Raw genomic sequence first — 22,028 nt, 5'->3', positions numbered from 1 at the left:
ACGTTGCTAATAAAAAAACAGCCACCTTTCTAGCAGTGTCATTTTGTCAGGGAAAAAAAAAAAAGACTACTGGAACAACAGTCACTTTCAAACAGCCCATGAAGTACTGCACTTACTACACTGTACTTCTAATGAACTCCGTCCACAAAATGCCAACGTGAACCACCCTCCTCCCTTCCCACACACGCTCCTTTGCTGTCCACAAACAAAACTGCCTTCCCCACAAGCCCTTCTTACCTTGAAGTATCTTAAATTTTACTCCACTGCCTTTGCAATCAAAGAGGAGGGTGCAGTTACTGCTCACCATCAATAATCAGATAGAATGACGCACTTCTACAGAGGAATCAGATTGCTAGTTGAATGAGTCCTATGCACTTGGGTAGCAGGACAGCATCACCCCAGACAATCCAAAGGAAATAAGCTACTCCCAAGGCTCTCAAGAATATGATATTGAGATAACCAAGTGATCAACTTGAATGGAAGTATTCCAGTCTTTCATTACCAAGAACAGATCCATATTCTTCCAGCCCATTCCAAATAGGAGGAACTCCAAAAATACACTCCACTCTAAGTCTACCCCTCAAGGTGGCTACACTGATACTTTTATTTGTGGGAGAGCATGGGGTGTGGAGAAAGAAAAGGAGGAGGCAAAGAACTACCCACAAGAGACTTCAAATCCTAAAACCAGAGAGGAACACAAAACTTATCAGGAAAAGGGTGTAGTCATAGACTACAGCAGGGACTTYGGCTGTCAACTTTGAGCCAAAGGCAGACCATCCAGAAAAGCCAGGAGACATCAGACTATGAACAGGCAGCAACGTCTATCAGMCAGTATTTGCTTGTTGGCTATATGATTCATGTTCCATGCTCCTACAGCAATCCAGTTACCACTGTAGCGGTGCAGGAGCTAAGTATGCATTAACAATTCTTAACTAAGCATGGTATTGAAAGCATAGCAAAAAACGATATGAAACAAATAGGGTAGAGTTTATAGCTACCTGCATCATTCTGCTCTGTTCAGAGCATCTCTAGCATCTAGTGTGCAATGTTCTTGCAAAGGTTTTTTGTTTGGCTGGTGTTTTTCTAAGCCTGCTTTCCTATGAAAAACAGACTTGCAAGATTCTGTTACCAAACCCACAAGCAGCTTTTTACCTTGCTCATCAACTTTTGACCAAATTTGTCAAATGGTCAAAGCCTAGGCCTCAAACATACTGACATTTCTCCAAGTTTTATAGAAAGCAACAGGTAAGTGGGAAAGACCCAGTCAAGGTCACTCCAGTTAGAGAATATACAGGCAGTCATCAACTGCAAGCCCTTCCATCAGTTATCACATGGTTCCTATATCAGCTGGCCAACAAAAATGAGCTCTGTGATACACACGGGATGTACAGGGTCTTACCTAGCCAGCAAATGCATACAAAGGAGGAAGCTTAGGACACATTGCATAAGGAGACTTTTGGGGAGAAGGGACAGACCTGGGATACTGCTAGGTTACTGCAAGATATACAGAATACAAACCCAATGGAAGCCAGGCTTTTATTAGTTCCCCTACTTCTAAACAGCCCAGTCTTTTCCTAAGCAGTTTATACATATTTTATACCATTTGAACAACATATTGCTAAATAAGCTACTCTTTCATTTTCTTGACTTTACCTTTAATGATGTAAAAGGCATGTTACAGAGCATTCATGCCTCAGGAACGGCATGTAAAGGTTGTTGGCTACAGGTAGGAATTCCTTCAGGAGATTTGTTCTGTTTGAGCGACCACGTGTAAAAAGGGATAGCAGTTGGAGTTCTATTTGAACTAATAGTGGAAAACTTCAGCTTGCAATTTGACGCATCTTGTTTCTCCACAGCGCCTTTTGCTGTTACTGTAACCAAATAACACTATGAGAAGACTTATATTTTCAAAGAGACTGTTACCAGAGCAACCACTGTAAGTTAGGCAGAAAGGACTAACCAACATAGAACTGCAGAAGAAAACAGTCTTTAAGTGTATGTGGATAACAGTAAAGAATTACTTTTTTTTTTTCCCCTAAAAAACTTCCAGATAGCAAACAAGTCAACCTAACAGCAGATTCAAACTATATTACTGCAACCAAATGTCTGCTAAACATCAGCTTAGTAGGGAAGCAGAAATTTAAGTTTTCGTTCTCCCAAAAGCTTGAAATTGACAGGAATCAAATCTAGTGACAAATATCAGAAAACAAACAAAAGTAGATTGCAAAAGTTATAAAGATTACAGAAGTAGCTCTCATGGGAGCCGGTTCTTATACTGAAAGCTCTTCCTCATCTAAAGAAAGGCTACTCAAAAGAACAGGCCAAGTACCCTTTATTAGAAGGGGTGGAATGGAAATTCTAGTTTTGGCTTCTCATGTGCATTTAAGTAAGAGAGCCTCCTCACTTCATATAAACTTTTTTTTTTGCAAGCCATCACCTCCTGACAACTTGCACCCTCTGTGTCATACTTCATATTTTCCACAAACAGGAGCAACCTCTAAATTCTTCAAAGTAACAAAAAAAGCCCCCCCCCCCCAAAAAAAAAGACAAGAGTAATGTTCACTTCTAACGCTAGTCTACAGCCAAGACAGTAAAAAAAAAAAAGCAAGCACTAAATAAAACCCAAAACAAAAAAATATATATATTACCAGAAAATATCTTCCCTCCATTCCCCCCTGCCAAATTAACTTTGGTCCTGTCTGTCCTTTATTTCAGAATGACATTTTTCAAGGTTAGATTGTCAGTGCTCACTGTTGCCAGCACAACCTTAGACAAGGCTTACTGTAGTTTTCAATCTAATATTAAATAGAAGTTTATTTCTGTCAAGTTATAGCACTTCTGTTCGATTAGCGACATCACATTTGATCATGTCAGATTCACCTCACATTTCCAGAAAAATTAATGCARTCAACAAAAAACCCTAGATTTCAAACATTTTAATTAGAGGAATTTATGGATCTGTCCCGTATCAGTCATGGAGATTTAAGAATCAAACGTACCAAAATATTTTATTTAAAATATGTATAGCTATTTCACTTACAGATGACAGAGCATGCCTGATCTAGCCAAGTCTTTGTTCAAGTTTCCTTCTGCTGCTCAGAAATCAGTCCTTCAAAGTCAAAGCAAAATGAGTAACAGCATGTGTTACCTGTACAACCCAAAACAAAAGTTCCTCTTTTATTAAAAAAGGAAAAGTATTACTGATTTCATGTCATAGTTTTTATGTAAGACATACAGAAACTATCAGAAGCTGAAACAGGCAAGCATAACCAGCTTAACAAAAAAAAAAAAAAGAGACATTCAAAGGAATACCCTAGCTCTGTATGAGAGCTAGAGTTCTCATGTTCTTTTTATTGCCAGGATGCAGTGAATGTTGATTTAAGAAAGGTCTGTTTCTGACTAGACAGGGGCTATGAACATTTACTCCATATATTTAGATGTCAAGTACTAAGAAGAGCAGTTGGGGGAGGTAGGGAAGAAAGACACCAAGCACAGAAAACCAGACAGGAGTTCCTCTCAATGCAATCCACCCCCACCAAAAGTGACTACTGAGATATATTCGGGGGTAAGGGGGAAAGCAGAAGGGGAGAGCAAATTCCTCCAATGGTTTATTTTTCCTAAAAAATAGATTCTTAGCATCTCACATGTTTGGATTTCAAAACACTTTTGAAGCTCTCTACAGAAATGCTGACAACATGCCTGCAAGATGAGCAGCTACTCACTTGTTTTTAAATGAATTTCATGAAAGCATAAAGAAGTTAAAAGAACTGCCCATCATCACTTAAATTGGAAGTGGTAAAGCCCAGAATACAACTCATGTTTTCAGATTTCTGGTCCTTAAATAGTTTCCAACAGATTTGAAGCAGAAGAGCTAGCTGAAGCCAGGAGTTTCCGTAACAGCTACTGTATTCCATGTTTTTTCCAAGGTAGAGCATCTTTGACTTTTAATTGAGTGAGAATAAAAATCAAATATATGGATGGCTATAGTGGAAGCTATCACCTTTAACAATGTAGTAGTATTACATTTGTTTCAAGAAGATTTAGAACCATTAAAGGACATAACTACCAATAATTTCCCTTTCCTCAAGGAGTATGGCAGACAGGCATGTCAAGGGACCTGACACTAGGAACTCTTTCCTGCTTGTCATACATCTCTTGGGAATATAATTTTAAAATGGCCACAGAAGAACAAGTCACTGGTTTCTAAGAGTGTCAGCTCCAATACTATGGCATGCAGTTAAATATATGCATATGCAAGTGCAGTAACAGAATGGTCCATATGCACATAGCATGCACTGCTACCTAACAGATGAGACTCTACCCTGATGAGTGGTTTTCTCCAATAATTTCTTGACTGATTTATCTACACTTTTTAGAACTTCAGAAAATATCTGTTACTTGCATCTAAACGAAAGCTTGCTTCACTAAATCAGCAGAGCATGTTGCCAAACATGCAACAATAAATAGGATTTCTACTGTACAGTTTTCCAGTATTAAAGAAGCACTAATATATTTTTTAAAACATTAATATCTTATCAGTGACACTCACTTTTTATAACTGGTTAAAGAGTGAAAGGAAGAGAGCTGGACAGTTTAAGGCAGAGCAGAAGGAATCAGATCCGAAAATACCACGTGTATTTGCAAGCCCCATTATGTATTCTTATAAGCTTCAGTGGGTATGTTTATAAACTGACTAATAACCAAACATTTATTCATAGAGTCAATACCCTGTCCTCCTCTCCCACTACCGCTAGCTTCCTTGTTAACCTGACTCCTACAGCAGGTTTGCTAGTGTTTACAAGATAAAAGAGCAGCAACAAAGTAGGAAAACAAAGCTGAATGTCTTTTAAATTAGGAATGGAAGAAAGAGAGAGAGGGATGCAGCTGCCATTATAAGCATAGAACTTGTTTAACTAAGTTCAGTGATTGAAGTGGAGATTATTTTTGTCCTGAAAATTTATTAGGCTTATCAAACATTGCCTTTTTCATCACCTTTTAACAATTTCTGTATAACCACTTGGCTAACTGCTCATTATCCACCTATCCTAAGCACTTTAGAGAATTCCATCTCACAGTGCTTCAAGTTTGGCGTTACCCACATTTTTTACAGATCAGTATCAAGACAACAGTTCAAGCAGCTTGATATAAGGCATCCATGTATGATAATGATGGAACTTAAATGAAGCCTAGCAGAGTTCAGTCCCAGCCTCCTGTATATAAAGCTAAAAGTCCAATGACTTCCAGACTCCCTAAAGCCTAAAAATAAGAACCCAAGAAAGCAGAAATCAGAACACACACTTTTCTTACAGCAACATACAAAACGCCCTCATGAAACACAGAAACTCAAAAAAGTGAATTTTCCAGGGATGAATGATTTTCCCCAGATGAAGCTTCTCTCCCTCTTAAACTTTTTTTAGATCACATTCAGGCCATTTGATGTAGCTGTCTGCACATCTTTGACATCACAGGCTTGCATGAAGAACTGTACTTTCTGCTTTATTAGCCAACAGTTAGAAGATGCAGACAAGCTTTCAGTCTGGGTTGAAATAATACCATAGGCTGAGACACATTTCTGGAGCATCTATTCCAACCTACAGCTCAAAGCAGCATCAACCTCAAGTGTTTCTTCAGGTTGCTCAGGGCCTCACCTAATCAAGCTTTGACTATCTCCAAGGATGGAAATTCCACAGCCACTCTGTCACGGGGGGAGAAGGTATTGGTATTATTATTTCTGGGTTTATTGCAAACAGAGTTATTGAAGATGGCTATACAGTGTAGTCATAGCAAGCAAATCTTACTGCATATTTGTTATTGCTCGAGTCTCCGTTTCTTACCGCTCCAACGGTTTCTTGTCAGAGGTTCTCTTAACTCCAGGAGAACAACCTTGAGAGGCATCCCAACTCAAGGGGAGATTCACCACCGTGCAGCCCACTGCCATGCAGGAGACCTCAATGGGCTCTAGGCTGCAGCACTATTTATGGGCATGGAGTTTGACTCACAGTCATACAATATTTGGTGTAAAGATGTACCTTTTTTTGCTGACCTCATGCCATGTTGGGGAAAAGATACCTTCTGCTGATCTCGTGCCCATTTCTGGCCTCACCAGTTGCAACCAGTATCACCTAATTCCTCCTGATCAGACCTGGGCACTGTCAGTTATTTGCAGTCAGTTGGGCCTGAGGTTTTTTTTGTTTTGGGGTTTTTTTTTGGGGGGGGGGKAGGGGGGGCGCAGGGGTAGCTGCGCTCCGCCACACACACTGAGCCCTTGTTCCACGTCTCACCATCCTTATTATGAAGGGTTTTCTCCTTCATTTAATTGGAATTTCCCTTGCTGCAACTTGTTCCAGTCACCTCTCATCCTTTTGCTGTACATCTCTGAGAAAAGGCAGACTCCACCTTCTCTATAATTGCCGAATAGATAGCACTGAAAAAGGTGCTTTAACAGGACTTTCCCATGCAAAAACAAATTAAAAAGAGTCTACACATCCATGAATTTTTATCTTCACTATACTCCTTTCAAGTGTTAGTTGTAACTACTTATTAGTTAAGGACAACTTCTACTCAGTGTCTGACGTGTGCCACAGATATTTGTGTCTCTCATTGAGTCAGCTGCACATCTTGCTAGTTAATATTGCCACAGATACACAGACATTACATAAAAATTAATTCCTAAACCTACAAACAGTCCTTATCATCACTGTGGCATAAAGCAAAGATCTGAATCTGAAGCCAACCTCAAGACACTGCTGGAGACAAAATTAAATGCTGGGCAACATATGAAAAATATGTGGCAACCTTAGTATCGCACTTTATGCTAGCCCCCACTTCCACTGAGGATTCTACCTAGATGAGGAAACATCAGCCGCGCCACCCAGACAACTTCGCTGCGATCATTCAACTTCTCTTCTCCAGCGCCAGAGTCCTGGTAGAAGCCTCAAGCTTACTCCACTGTTGAGAAAGCAGAAATTCCTACATGTTTGTACCTATAACTATACAAAGGACACAAGAGTTAAGATTTTACAAGCCCGCAGAGTTTTCTTCCAAGGTTCCCTCCTCCCCACTCAGTATGTAGCAGCTTCTCAAGTCACAGTAATCTACAAAAACAACATTTCTCACCTAAACCTAAATGCAGCAGCCCTGGAGTGATCTATGCAGAAATCCCTTTAACAGTTTACACTGTTCATATTTTAGAATACTGCCTGGTGCCAGCTAATTAAAGATTTTGAGCTCTTCTGCATGGACTTGAAGGGAGGGAAAAAAAAAAAAGTAACAACAATACTAACTGAAGTAACACCGGGTATATGCTCCCTGAATAAGGAGACTTATAAGCAGACAGGAGAGTGAAGGAGGAGGAAGAATAAAAAAAGCGCACACCCACAATTTTGATTCAGACTTATTTCAAGCAAAATTCTGTTTTCAGCAAGATTATTATGAATATACTCAAGTCCTGCCACAAAACTGCAGTAAAATTTTCGGTCAGTATAGTACAGTGATGCTCAGACTGCAGGTCTAGTTTTGAGGAAGAATAAGGGGGGAGAGGGGAAAGGGGGAGGATGAATCTAGTCAGTTAGATACTCTTAATAAGAAGTTGTAATATAAACAGAGATCTTCAAGAGAGCTTGAAAAGAACCCACAACAGCCCCTTTCACCACAGTGGTAATACTAACTGGTACTCCGAAACAACAATCTAGCATCTCTATTTCTAGAAAATGAAATGGTTGCAAATAACTACCATTCAGCTGCTGCTGCTAAGTGACACTAGGACAATTCAGGAACGCGCGCGCACACACACACACACACACACACACAAATCCTGTCAAGCACAGGATCCTGCCACATCCTAAGGCCAGGTCCTGTCCCATCAGAAAGAGTCAGCTTATAAGTCCTGGTGGACAGAGCACATGCGGACATATTTGAATGTATCTGCACATCTTATTCTGATCAGTGACTGCTTTTGCAAGGTCACACACAATGTATTTTTATCAGTTAAAACTCACCATTGCCTCACTGCCCCCATAACAGACCCCTGAATTGTTCCAAATTGATTGTTCAATAATAATAACATTTCGAAAAACAGAACTAGTCTGCATTTTGGAAATAAAAAGATGGCTAGAGTCACTGAATTTAACTGTAAAATACACGCACTGGTAACTCTATTCTTATTTTCAGTTTTCTTAAGTGGTAAAATTCTGTACTTGCAGAAAGTCTGTTTTAACATACTCTTATTCATATTCACACTTAAAATTTTAATCTATATCAAAATAAACACAACAGACTCCATAGGCATCTTTACCAAAGCATTAACCGAACAAGTCACAGTCCAGTGTGGTTGGGTTCCTACTTTTTCATCAGCTGTATGCACTTCCTAGGCTACTGAATTTCAAGGAATCAGAAAAGGTTAAATGTTTTGTCCAATCTGCCTATCTCCAACAAAAGTTTATCAGCTTAAGTCAGTGGGACTTGCAATTTTAAATTGTCTAGTGAACTCAAAGGAAATTCCCAAATACAATTGCACAGTTCTACATTACTAAGCTTCTGACTTTGAAAGTATTGGTCAGGCCTATTAAGTTTGGAAACAGATAAGTCATTTAAAAACTACTTACCCTCATTATATCTAGCCACTTAAACACTGGAGAATCCCAACCACAAATTCACATTTCTGATAGCAATTTAGCAAAATTAACAGACACCAAAAGCAGTGACACTGCAACCTTGCACTATATTAGCAACACTTCTTAATGGAGCAAGTTTTCAAGCTGAGCTTTTAAGTTTTCAAGCTAAGTTATTTAAACACTTTAGGCCATTTAATCTAGTTAGTCACATCCGTTATCCACAACACTTCTTATTTCTCCGCCAGAACAAGGAAATCATTTAGCAAGGCAATACAGTCCACACTATAAAGAATGTCATGCTACATCACTAGTATCCAGAGGAAATCATACTAGTTTAATGATTAGTTAGGCTCTTAACAGCAAGCCACCCAAGGACAGCACAGGATCTGTTGGCTAAGTGCTGCCTTATTTTATGCACTTCATTCTCAAAATTCTACAGTTTCACAATCACAATTCAAATTCACAATCATTGCCCTAACAGTATTGTTCCAGGACACAAAAGTAAGCAACTCTCCCAGTTCTGTTCCAGAAAGTTGCAAGGCAGAAGGCTCAAAACAGACCCTCACAGTCATAGGGAAAGGGATTCTCTCCTTTTACTTGCTCAAATATAGTCCTGCATACAGAGGAGAAGAGTTGCCTTTTGAAAGAAGCTACTAAAAAGATCATAAATGCATTTAAAGTCACACAGAAAAGGCTTTTAAATCATTTGATCGAGTAATGCTTCTCTCAGTGCTAGCTTGACAATACTTATTTTTTCAAAAAAAATGGTCTTTTGCAACTTTCAACTGTCAGAYTGGAAAACTACATTTGATCAGCGGTTGATTTAGACCCCAGGGATCTTATACATTAAGAAAAAATTATCTATCAAGAAATTGCAGAGAACCTCAGCTGCAAAGTACCAAGATTTTTCATGACCTTTTTTTACAACCAAGTGGCTGCAACACCACGAAACAACATGGAACTATTATCACATTCCAACTGCTGCAGAATAAACACCAAAGACTCATGACTACAATGATGGCTGAACATTAGCCAAAAAAAGAAGAGACACTTAAACTAAGGCAGGTAAGGATACAGCACTGAGAAAATATCCAAGGCAGTTCTCCTTAATTCTAGGGGCAGACTTCTGTTCTTTTTATACACTAGGAAAAAATCTTGACAAAAGGAGGTATCTCCACACAGAGAGAGGGGAAACAAGCAAGTAAAGAGTAAAACCTCTAATTACTATTTAAGGATCAAATGTCTCTCTCAGTTTAGACAGAAGAGTTCATAGAAAGATTGTAGATGAGCAAACATGAACAGAACTGCTGCAACTATGCAGGGTTGTTGCTTTTTTTTTTTTTTTAAACTCACTGCTCTCAGTTTCAGTACAGGACTCTGTACTACATCACATCAATTATTTTATTTTGAAGAGAAACTATCTAGATAATCAAATTTTAGCAGTCCTTAGGATTAAATGGCTTATAATATAGGTTTGGCATTGTTCCTTATAATAAACTAGAATTATGCGTGCATCATTTGGAACTATGTTCCTAGGCTTAATATCCAGCCTGGAAAAATGGATGAGCTGGGTCTCCCCAGACAGTTCTATAGGAAACTGAAAACAGATGACATCTTTCCAGAAACTAAGTTTGCTAACACCAGAAATGAGAACCCAAGCTTCCCCTGTCATGAAGGAGCAGGCCAATCTAGCTTAGGAAAAAACAGTTTTTAATTCCCCTCCCACCATACAATTCAAGAAAACTTCCACAGGCATGTTTCTCAGTTCAATCAGAATGTGTTGAATTGTAAGACACCAAGAAAGCCCAAGAGATCCTGGTATCTATTTACAGTGATATGAGCTGCTTCTCCAGAACACAGGATGACAAAGCTTTTCCATTTCAGTTTTAAATACTCAGAAGATGGGATAAGGCATTCTCCAAATTCTGATAAGCCCCAGAATCTCAAGTGTGAATAGGAACCATTTGGAAGCATTCATTTGGCTTCTGCATAGATTTGGTACTTACAGCATTTCAGAAATTACAGGGACAGCAGAGAAACTGCAGGGAGCAGCAACACCTAATGATCATCTTAAAAGTTCAAGAACCAGAGCTAGAGGCACTGAGGTGCAGGCCAGCCTTCCAAGAAATTAAGGTGCATCTTGCGAATTGAGACAATGAGAAGAATAAACATAGGAGTTTACTTTTGTCAACTAACAATAACATTCCCGAGTCATTTGTCACCATAAATATGTTACAAAGGGAAAAGTACTGGTTGTCTCTACAGTGGTATTTTATGGACTGAGACAGTTGAAGTCTACCTTTCATTTTCCTTTTTTTTTTTTTTTTTCTCCTCCCCACACACCATCTACAGTCTCCTCAGCATGAGCACTGCAGATGCTCTTGTAGAAACTTGTCTATCACTCCATATTCATTATCAGACTCAACCCCAGGAGCACAGTCTTCATGTAAAGTCACCTCCAAAGGGAATATTCCCACTGCCTAACTTAAGTGTAAATCAGTAAGACACATTCTGTAGCACTTCCTTTCTGCCTAGTTTTTCTGTTTCTGATCAGTGGAAAGTTTAGAGGCCAGAGGGGATAAGGTAGAGCAAGCAAAGAAACCTCAGCCAACAGTCTCCTGTTGCCTTCCCACAGGAAGGCAGGAAGCTGAGGAGCAGAGCAGGGAGGAGCCATGGATGCCAAAAAACTTCACTATAGATTGGCCCCTTGCCTAAAAGACAGAAGGAGAAACACCCAGTGTCTGCACTGCCACAAGCTGCATCCCAGAAAACTGAAATCCAACCCATGCCAAGTTACACTTTGAAAAGCTAAACGGACATAGGCCAGTGAAAGCAAAATTAAACAGGAGTTCAAAGTATGAAAAAAATAAAACAGCTTGTTTTTGCACAAACATCAACTTAGAAAGACAAAATGAAAGTGAAAGAAAAGAAAAAACAATTTTTCATGCCAAGAGTCAAATGGAAACAATATGCAGTTGCTGAGCTTTTCAAAAGGGTGTCCAGGAGAACCAAGAAAGCACAGGAAAAGTCAGTATCAAATGACCTTCTGTATCTTTCAAATTATACTTGAAGTATATCAAGCCGAAGAGGTAACCACCAAGATACACTACACAGGCCCACTGTCCTCTAAAATGTTAGGCAAATGGCCATCGCCTCTTCATTCTTTTTTTAAACCAAGTTTCTCCTTTTAAATGACGTTTAAAAATAAGCAAGTAAAATCCTGTCTACAGCAAAGAAACATATGCTTCTTCAGGTTTGCATCCACACTGCATTTGCACTCACACAGCTAACTCCTGGGGCTGGCAGGTCTCGTACAGTTTCCAAATTGCAGGACCTTCCTAGTGCTTATCCAAGTAACAAAGAACAAGGAACACACATGGAAAATGTCAAACACAGCTGTTCTACCACTGACCCCATTAAAGATAAATTAAATATCCATTACATCACTAATGACTTTAAGATTAACTTTTAAATACCACTTTTTTGCTGCATTTCCAGAAGTATTTTTTAATGTATTAAAAGGCTTATACAAAAACTAGATACTGCTAAACATGTTCAGGCTCATTCTCCCCTCTGTTCGCACCCTTTCCTACTATGTTTTCAGTTTTTACACTGCATTTTCTGATTAACATACTTGTACAGCCCTTTTCAGGAGATGATGGGTGAGAGGTGTGAAGCGTGAGAGATGAAATGCGTATGCAAGATACCCTGAACATAAGGAAGAACACATAAGAGCAGTTAAAACTGATCTTGCACACTTCACTGTATCACAGTGCATAGTTTTAACAAACTACTGAGCAAATAGTTTCCTTCTTTTTCTGCTTATGATTTTTTTTTCCAGGAAAGAAGAAATAACATTTAAGGCTTTATCCTAACAAACGTCTCCGTTTTCAGTTTTCATTTGTTGTCAAGAAGGCTTCGCCTCTGGCTAGAGGTTGGTCGATTCCTTTAACACACCAATTAATTTAAGACTTTAGGACAGATGCTTACCTAATATGGACAGATAACTTGAATCAAAGCACCATTTTAAAGTAGCCATCAGAACGTTCAAGATAACTGTGAAGTCCTTTTGAAATTTACTTTTTGCTCATCACATTTTATACCATGTAAAGCCATGTACGTGATACAATACCATACCATGCACAGAACGTACAGTTGATGACAGCTATTTGACTTTCTGGTGAAGTCTGTCCTTCCCATGAGCCTTGTACCTGCATCTCTTCATATAGGAGTGAAAGAGCAAACCTGCACACCGAAGGGAATGGAAAGGGGTGGGGAAACATAAGATTCAAACAGCTGCACTACATTCTTCTGCTTCCTGTAACTGGGAGTTGACATGCCTTTGCACAAATTCAGAAGCACCAAAACACAACGTTTGAAGGAAACAAATGGATTTTAAAACAAATGTTTCCTTTCAGGCCTATGGAGAACAAGAAATAACACGGTAGTTGCATTTAGTTACAGCAGCATTAGCTTGTGCTATTTCTACTCCTACTGAAACAAGAGGACTGCATCTAGCTGTTTTGAATCACCAACTGGGTCAGAAGAGAAGAGTTAGGCAGCTCCATATCATCACCACCAAAAAGAAAGGTAGCACTTCAAGCTCCCTCTTCCACACAAGTATGTCATCTTGTGCAAAACACTGAACACTCCCATAGTCAGGCTCCAGGTCTGCAAAACTAGCTTCAGCCATTACTGAAGTTCAACTGCATTACGGCAGTATCTATCTCTTTGCTGCACCAGGCACTTTGATGCCTTGAAAAAACACAGGCAGCACTGGATCTCTTCTGACCACCTCTTGCTCCCTCAGGAAGGCAGGCTCAGGGTCTGCATCTTGCACTGCAAGTGTGAAAGTTCAGCTTGCCAAAGGGGGGGACTCTGAATAGATACAGACTTCAAATGCGCTAAATCTTAAATGTCTCATCCTGATGAGATGYTAATTATACATAAAGATGAAATTGACTTTTAAAAAAAAAAAAAGAAGCTTTGTAGTCATCTGAACAGATTTCTGCACACATACACCTCTTTCCCCACTGAAAGTCAACAGAAAAGATATTTCAACCTCACTTCTAGCATTAAAAAAAACAAAAAAAAAATCAGAAAAAAAACCCCCAAACACTCTTACTTGAGCTAGCTACATAAACAGTCAAATAAAGAAGCTTTAAAATACACTGAATTGTTCCAAGTCTAGCCATGCCTGAGAGATGCTACCTGGCTACAGTTTATAGCATCAAATTCAATAAATAATTTTCACATGCCCTATACCGCCACTTAAACTACTTTTACCTAAACTACTATTAAAAATAGCCTGACAGTTTTCCTGCAGTGTTGTTTTGTTCACTCATGAATTACCATGAATGTTGAATCAACATTCAGTAACGTCCCAATAAACAAGAGATACCTATTTACAGGGTTAGTTTTAGAACTGTCCTTTCTTAAACTAYATTCAAAGGCCATATAGCTTAAAGACTAGCATCTATCCTATATTTAAGCCAAGTCTACAGATATTTGCCCAATAATCTGCTTCATAACTAAGACAAGTAGCACACTTGAGGACATGCACTCCACTGAAATTCAGCTGTTGATCTGCCAACTTTACACTCTTTCCTGACATAGAAATACTTTTGATGTATGCTATACAGTTTTTAAACACACAAGTCACACTGTTAATTTTGAGGCACTCAAATGAAAGCTTATTTCTTGCCAAAGCACTTGTTAGAGAACAGATTTGTTTGGCTAACTTCTGAGAGACAGATTTATCCTTATACCAGTATTTTAGTATGGCAGTAATGGCTTTTTCAGCACCATGACCCAACTAGTGTTTCTAGTGATGGATGCCAACCACTGTGGTTAGACTATCGGGGAGACTTCCCCCCCACTCCAGAGAACTCACATGAAGTATCGTTGCATTGAACTGTTTTGGTTGCTCAGTATTCCAACTTTCAAGTTTTTCATTCCACTGTGGACTATCAGAATTACAGAAGAATCTCTGAAATTACTTAAACAATAGACAGCTTTGTCACTACAAGTAATTAAATCTTTGTAGTGAATGATTACAGCAGTAACTGCACAGTAAGTAGCAGTCCTGAATTCCCATTCTGGTTACTAAGTATAAAGCTCCACACATCCTTTAAACACCTTGGAAGTCCAATTTGATAGAAATCCACATGTAAGAGCAATTATATTTAGGATATGCTTAGGAAACTTGCAAAACAATCAGCCTACATGCACCAATATTTGTATTGTCAGGTCTCAGTTCCACAATCTAGCTGCTCTTGTAGGTTCCACTAAATTCACTTAAAACAAAAGAATTTTCTTCTCTCCACCCTCTGGCTCCTTACAATCAGCTGAAGGAAGAACAGGAATGAAAACCACCATGAGTTTTTAGGAGGAGATGCTAATGGCAGCACTACAATGGCAAAATAATCTGGCTTATTCAATGCCAAAAGCAACCGCCAACTAACTTTACCACCAAGTAGTTCAAAAACTAGAAATATTCTGTTTTAAATAACTTAATTCAAGTAGAACARGTTGCTTCATTTCAAGTACACTGAAAACCCAAAAAACACTTCTTCACACTAAATGAGGAATGACTAAAGAATGCCTATAGATGTGCCTTTGACACTATCCTTTCAATATGTATGTATATCCTATATGAAACACTGATCAGCAGTTCCTCCCCCCCCCCGCTGCCACGGGCTTAGAACCTGTGAATAATTAACCTGGAAACAAGAGCCAAATGATGTCAAAAAAACATGTAGGAAGGCCAAAGAAATTGAAATAAGAGGATTCTGCAGTTAACCACAATATGCACCTCTGACACCTTCACTTACATGCCTAGGATATTTACATTAGCTCCAGTTCCCATTAACTGTAGTTTTTAAGCTAAGTCTATCTACATTAAAAAAAAACAAAACAACAACAACAAAAAAACATCACCTAACAGTCTTAAATATCAAGAGTTCTACTGGCAGTATTTCAAATTCAGCTGGTGTTAGAACCACAAGAAAAATAAGCATGTCCACACGAAAAGTGAAGATAATATGCCATAGACATATCAGATTGCAGATTTCAAGAATACCAGTCTACCACACAGACAAGACAAAGAACAGTTTCACACCCAGAAGAGAGCACACATGTGTACTCTTCCCTGATGCTTTTTACCTACTGGAAATCCAAAGAGCAAACTATCCAATACAGAATGGCAGGACATAGCTAAGTTAACTTCGCTTTTCAGAACCAGTTCTGCAAGGAACTTTGACCTGTATTCTCACTTACACACATTTATATAGGTAAATAAAGAACAAGAAGAATCATTATTTTTGCATTACTACATTTGCTTTCATTTTCCAGCTTACCTGGTCTTTTTCATGGGGTAGAAGGCTGACAGGTGGAAGAGAAGCTGGGAAAGCACTGGAATATTTGGGAGTTCCTTTGCTTTCCAGACTGCCGTAATTCACCCTATACTGAGGCCCATCCTTCAATAACCTCCCATTGTTCACTGCACGTTTGGCCCCCAGACGCAATCTCTGCTGAAAAGCAGGATTGTTGAAAATATTTGCGAGATCATTTTGACTTCTCAAATACTTTTCTATGTTTTTCAGGGARGAGCCATTTGGTTCTTGAAGCCCTTCAATTGCTCTTCTTAAGAGTTTATTCCAATCCACATTACGAAGCTCATTACAAGCTCCTCTAGATCCCTTAACAGATTTAGGAATAGCGCCAGGTTTAATAGATGAAAACCGTCCAGGATTATCTGGGTCCTTGTAGGATGCAAGGCCTTTGTTGGTAACTTTAAGAATAGAACCATCTTGAACACTAAGTTCCAGTTGTTCCGAAACAGTCTTCTTATCTAATCCATGGGAAGCGCAAACAGCATGACATATTCTCTCTTCAGATGGTCTTTGCTTTTGCTTTTTAACTTTCTGTATAGCTTCAAGAATCCACTCTGTATAAAGTGGGTTGGCAAGTTTTACCATGGTTGACCAGTAATTGCTTCCAGCCAAGAGTTACCCATAGAGGTTCCTCCTCGTCCTTTTAAGGGATCTTTCAGAGGTTGTTCGCACCTCAAAAACAAATCAAAGGATTCCACACACTGTTTGGATGTGTCTCAAAAATATCCATCCTAAGGAGTCAGAAAAGGAGGTGAAATATCTGCTGACTGAAACTTGTAATTACTTTGCTCCAATGGAAGTGTAGAAAGGATTCATTTGTGATGATACTGGTACATCCTTACAAATAAGTTCAGTTCAACCTTCAAAAAGAGAAAGGAAGAGGCAGGGGAAGAACACAGTTAATGATGAAGTACTTTAAACAAACAAACAAACAAACAGGCATGCATTCATACTGTACATAATGCAGAATGCAAAACATCTGTGAGACTGTCCAAAATCCATCCGATAATTTCCTCCCCATGCCAACCAAGTGGCCATGTAAACCTTGTATTTCTTATCACATTCAGTGGATCTAGCTTCCCAGAATTCCATCACTCCATATTTAGCCTACTATCGACTAGTTGGACAACTTCTATTCAGTCAAACATCTGAAAACATTTTCCAGAACACAAACTGCCTACAAACCATTTTCAGACCCACTAATGTAAGAAAATGACTATATGCATGCACCATTAGTGCACTGAAAAAAACCACCCTAACTTGATGAAAGTCAAATTATTAGTCACTGCCTTTTCTTGCAAAGTGGTGTCTTTAACTATCAGGCCATATTTTGATTATGCAACTTGGAAGAATCAATACCAAAACATCAGCACTGTATTACTAGTACTGCATCCTTCATTAACACCTAGCTATGCTATAACACAGAAATGGATCACAAAAGCATGCCTCATCCTAAGCTGTGCAGTTAACAGACATGCATTTTTGATATAAGCTCTCAGAAACAGAAATTAAAATGAAGTAACAGGTGAAATTTTCACATAAACTGTCAGTATGAATATATATATAAAGAGGTCATATTGACAAAATGTGCTCTGTCAGYGACTCACAGTTTCAAGAACAATTTTCTTTACTTCTTATTATGGAATGTAATAAAGAATAATTTCTTCCCATAAGAAGATTCAGTGGCCTACAAAAACCTATTTAATAAACACAAAAGAACATCTTAATCAGGAATTTATTCATTCTGCAGGTCAACATATGAAAAAGCCACATAAATGAAAATAAGACAGCAGTCATCTAATGAAAAAATAAATATATCTGAGATTAAATTTAAATAGCTTCTTCTGCCATGAAATCTGAGTGACAACATTTGAAGACATGAACAGAATTGTACAACTATTAAATCAAAAAAATAAACAAACACCAAAAAGAAGGAAATCTTCATTCTCAATTAATTGGTTCTCTTGTAAAGAAGATTCTCCAGTTTCTCAGCAAAATCTCATGGCGGGGGGGGGGGGGAGAAGATACACAAATGCATCATTTCTTAGGCTGCTTGCCACAGTTTATAACAACAAAATCTATGATTCTGTAAGTCTTGGCTATCATTTCTATTTTAGTCAAGTCATCTTGGATTTCACTTGGGGTTAGAAACTTGAGTAAATTATTGACAGGAAGTGGAAATTACATTTTCCAAAACCCAAACTGATGCAGTAATTTAAATTATTTTCAACTCATTAGAAAGATTCGCTGTAACTGTAAAGAGGATGACTAAAAACAAGATTTTTAATCCTATACCCTTCCCACCCATCTCTTTACGCAACACCCAAGAACTCCAGATCATGTTTCACACATTATTATACCTGCACAGTAGGATTAGTAACAAAAGAGCAGCTGCTTATTGGTGAATGTAATACAGTTTTAAACAAGCATAGCAGAAATATAGATCATTTCATAAATTTGTCATTCTTTAGGTTTGATTGGAGCTTAAGTATTTCCAGATTTGTAAATATAAAAGTCCATCTGACTGCCAGAATGAAAAGACATATTCCTAATACAAATACAGGGCCTGAATATTTAATTGGCTCTATTACCCTGAGCCCTACTGATCTACAGAGAGGAGTGGATCCTGTCTCTTGCTTCTAGTCAGTGTTCATATGTTATATCTGATAACAGTTCTGTATATTTCAAGCATCTCTAACGAAACAATGGCTTAATCTGGGAATAGACATTTTAATTTAATCCTGCTAGTGAAAACCTTTAGGTTAGGAAATTCTTTGTAGCTGCATATAAAACCACAGATTCCTAGAAAGCTAGTTTTAAATTTAAAGTTATTTAGTTAGGCTGTTCTACTATGAATTTGCATGAAGATGCTCAGTGCTCAATTAAACACCGAAAACTCCATTTGCTGAGTCAGACATATTTGCCTCACTTTTAAACCTACTGCAGTTTGTACTGTTTTATTAAATTTTGTACAAGCAACCACATCACTTCCATTAAATTCCAGAACACACAGTGCAGGGTCTGTTTCAGGCATCCGGACACTGATGAACATTTTAGTGTAAATGCTGTAACTTGTGGGGTACAGGAATTTTTATTGGCCAGTGACTGTGGCAAAAGGTGAGCATTAGCCTATAGCCTCATTAAAGTCTGCTGCTTGCTGCAGGAATTTCACAGCACTATATATTCAGAACTACATTTCACTTATTTACTTAAAATTCCCTGTGTGCCATACAACCTCCTGCRTACTGGCACCTACTAAATCAATACTAGTTGAGTGCATCAGCAGGAGCACAGAATTTCCACCACACAGGGCAGGATATTTTTGAAAGAAGAGTAAGAAATCTTAAATTTACTCCTTCCAACAGAATCCAAGTTCATTCTGCTTAAGAAAGCCTTGCAAAGCTTATCCAATCCAATTTCTGAACTGTTTCAACACTACCAAGAGTTTCTGTTATTCTGCCCCTTTGCCTGCATATGTACAGAAATGCAGCACCTTGACCTCTGCAGCTGACTTGAAAAGCTCTACCACCTGTAAGATTCAGAATAACCACTTAGCAACAAACATTTGTGCCAGAAACATAGTCCAGCTTAGTGATCCTGGAGCAATAAATTAAAAAGGCTTTTCATAAATCAAGTTCTGCTAAGACAGTTATTGATCCGAGACTGGCAACACATACATATTTACACATCCAATCACTCAGCATGTGTAGAGACAGAACTAACTGCCATAGAGAGAATTTTTCCAGATTCAACATAAGACAACACAGGGAGCTTCAAAATGAAATTCAGGTTTCTAAATTTAGAACTATATTTCTCCAATAYTGTAAGAAGAGCTCATACCTCATTTAACATAAAAGCATGATGTTTACCCAGACAGATTTGGAGGAAATACCAATTTTTCTGAGTAATTATAAACCAGTAGCAGGCACTCATGCCTTTTAATATTCTTCTCCTTATAATTAAAAAACCTTTAATCAAACCTTCAACAAAACCCATCCAACTGCAGATTAGATTCTCCAGACTCCTAAGTGCATAGGACCACTTCCAAGTTTTTGGCAATGGTCACTAAACTCTTAGCAACTCRTATGGATTTCAACTTCAGTACTCTACCTTACTTTGAACATAGTAACACAATCTAAAACTTCTGAAATGTTATTACACCTCTGATCAAGTCTGTTAACAAATCTGCTACTTAAGATCTGCAGAACATAAGCATTTGTAGGGGGATTACTTTTAAAACAAGAAAAGCCATCTCTCGTCAAGGCTTGTCCTTTTACTTAAGTTATAAGTTAGATAAATGCAAAGAGGTTGCAAAATCATGAAATTGCTTGAGATTTAAGATGAATGCAAATACATCCTTTATAAAAGGCACACCTATTGTAGAGCTGAATCTAATTAAAGAATGCATTGACTGAACATGTCATTCTTAGGTGTCATCAGTAATCCTATAATCCTGTAATGGGTTCTTGGTTTAGACTGAACTAGTATCTGGAATTACTTTTGAGTGTTCCAGATTTTGAAAACAAGCTCTGTAGCAGGAAAGGGGAAAAAAAAAAGCTGAAAAAATAAGTTAGCTAGTTCTCCCCCTTCCCTTCTCCCCCCAAACAAAACTAAAATGTCATTACACAAGTATCCAAAAGCATTTCACAAAACATGATCTAAAGTCTATTTTTGAGAAAATCATAAAAACCTCACTTGTCTTAAATGTAAATGCAGTTAAACTTTTAAAATTTTAAGTTAACAAAACTATCAGAAAAATAAGGAAAAAAAAAAACCCAGCAAGTCGTGCAACCTCCTGGTGACCTGTAAAAAACACTTTCATTCTGCTCCCTCCTACCTGCTCTGCACACATATAAGAGAAGCAGCAGCAGGCCAGCTCTCTGCTGCAGCATCAGGGTCAGGTAAGGATTGCAGCAGAAGAGGAGGAAGGAGAGAATACTGCCATTGCATTAAATAAGCTCTTTGCCATTTTCCCCCCCTCCAACCCATTACTTAGAATTATGCAGCTAATCAGCTCTGTGTTCTACCACCCCCACCTCAATTAATGATGCAAAAGAGAAGATATTCATTTCCCCATATCAAATAAATACAGGCACATACCAAGAGACAGAGAAAAAGGAAATCCAGACAAGGATTCCCAGCGTATGTGATGCTCTTAAAGTTACTCGGATCATGAAGACAGCTATTTCATTATTCTTCATACAACATGTACTTTTCAATTGTAACAAGCAAAGGAACTGACACGTCCATAATGCAGGCAGATGAGGAGACACTGAGCAACTTCAAAACTAAACGACAAGACGGTGGGGGGGGGGGGGCGGAGCTGGAAGCGGTACATGTGAAGAAGAAACTCATGAAGTGCTTGCACTTAGCCATACCCCACAAACCAGTTTAAGATCACACTCTAATGAGCAGTAACATGACATCAACAAGCACCACCAGAACAACCAGCACCAGCACAACATGACACCAGCAGAATTACCCAAATTTAACCCTCCCCACCCTCCTCAACGAAGGTTTTGACCATTTTAAAGTACGGTGACTAGAAAACATCAGCGAACATGAGAAGGTAACATTCGCTGTCAGCAGTTAACCTGCAGGAGATGTTTTCACTTAAGATATTTCTGCTTTGGGACAGTGATTCTAAACAGAAAAGATTTTTGTTTGCCTTCCCCCCCCCCAATACTTCGTGACAGAACGCTAAAGGTGAGGTCTAGGTCTCAAATGCGGTTTGAACACCACTTCTGCAACGCTGCTTTCAGAGGCTTGGTATTTTTCTCCCTCAACTTACTTACAATTTTTGCAGTGTTTCTAAGCCACGGAAGTTTGCAGCGCCTGGCGCCTAATGCCAAGGCACCGCTGGTCTGACAGGGGCCGGGCTGGGGCTGGCTCCCGAGCCCCCGCAGCCGTGCTCCGGGATTTTCTTTTCAGAAGGGGAAACCCCAAGCCCGCGGGCTGGGCTCCGCTCCGCGGGGCTCGGCGCGCCCGCGGGACAGGGCAGCGGGAAGAGGACCGCGGCGGC

The 22,028-nt window shown here is 38.9% G+C and overlaps 1 protein-coding gene across 12 annotated transcripts in view; it reads right to left on the bottom strand.

The window, feature by feature from the left end:
- The window catches only part of KAT6B (lysine acetyltransferase 6B), a 129,224-nt gene that overhangs the window by 104,971 nt on the left and 2,225 nt on the right, over positions 1–22,028 (bottom strand). For 7 of the 12 annotated variants that reach the window (XM_026055770.1, XM_026055772.1, XM_026055778.1 and 4 more), the window contains exon 2: positions 15,971–16,866. In XM_026055770.1, coding sequence (XP_025911555.1) covers positions 15,971–16,591 — 621 coding nt within the window. In that variant the 5' untranslated portion in view covers positions 16,592–16,866. Of the gene's footprint in view, positions 1–1,653; positions 1,755–6,843; positions 6,949–15,970; positions 16,867–17,613; positions 17,637–21,106; positions 21,166–21,801; positions 21,961–22,028 lie in introns of those variants that run through there. The other 5 variants (XM_026055773.1, XM_026055776.1, XM_026055777.1 and 2 more) reach the window with 5 other exon arrangements.

This window comes from Apteryx rowi, unplaced genomic scaffold, assembly GCF_003343035.1.
Source record: "Apteryx rowi isolate R43461 unplaced genomic scaffold, aptRow1 scaffold_126, whole genome shotgun sequence".
In the NCBI taxonomy this organism is placed as follows: Eukaryota; Metazoa; Chordata; class Aves; order Apterygiformes; family Apterygidae; genus Apteryx; species Apteryx rowi.
The sequence above is the reverse complement of the archived record's forward strand: the minus strand, read 5'-3'. Positions and strand labels throughout refer to the sequence as shown.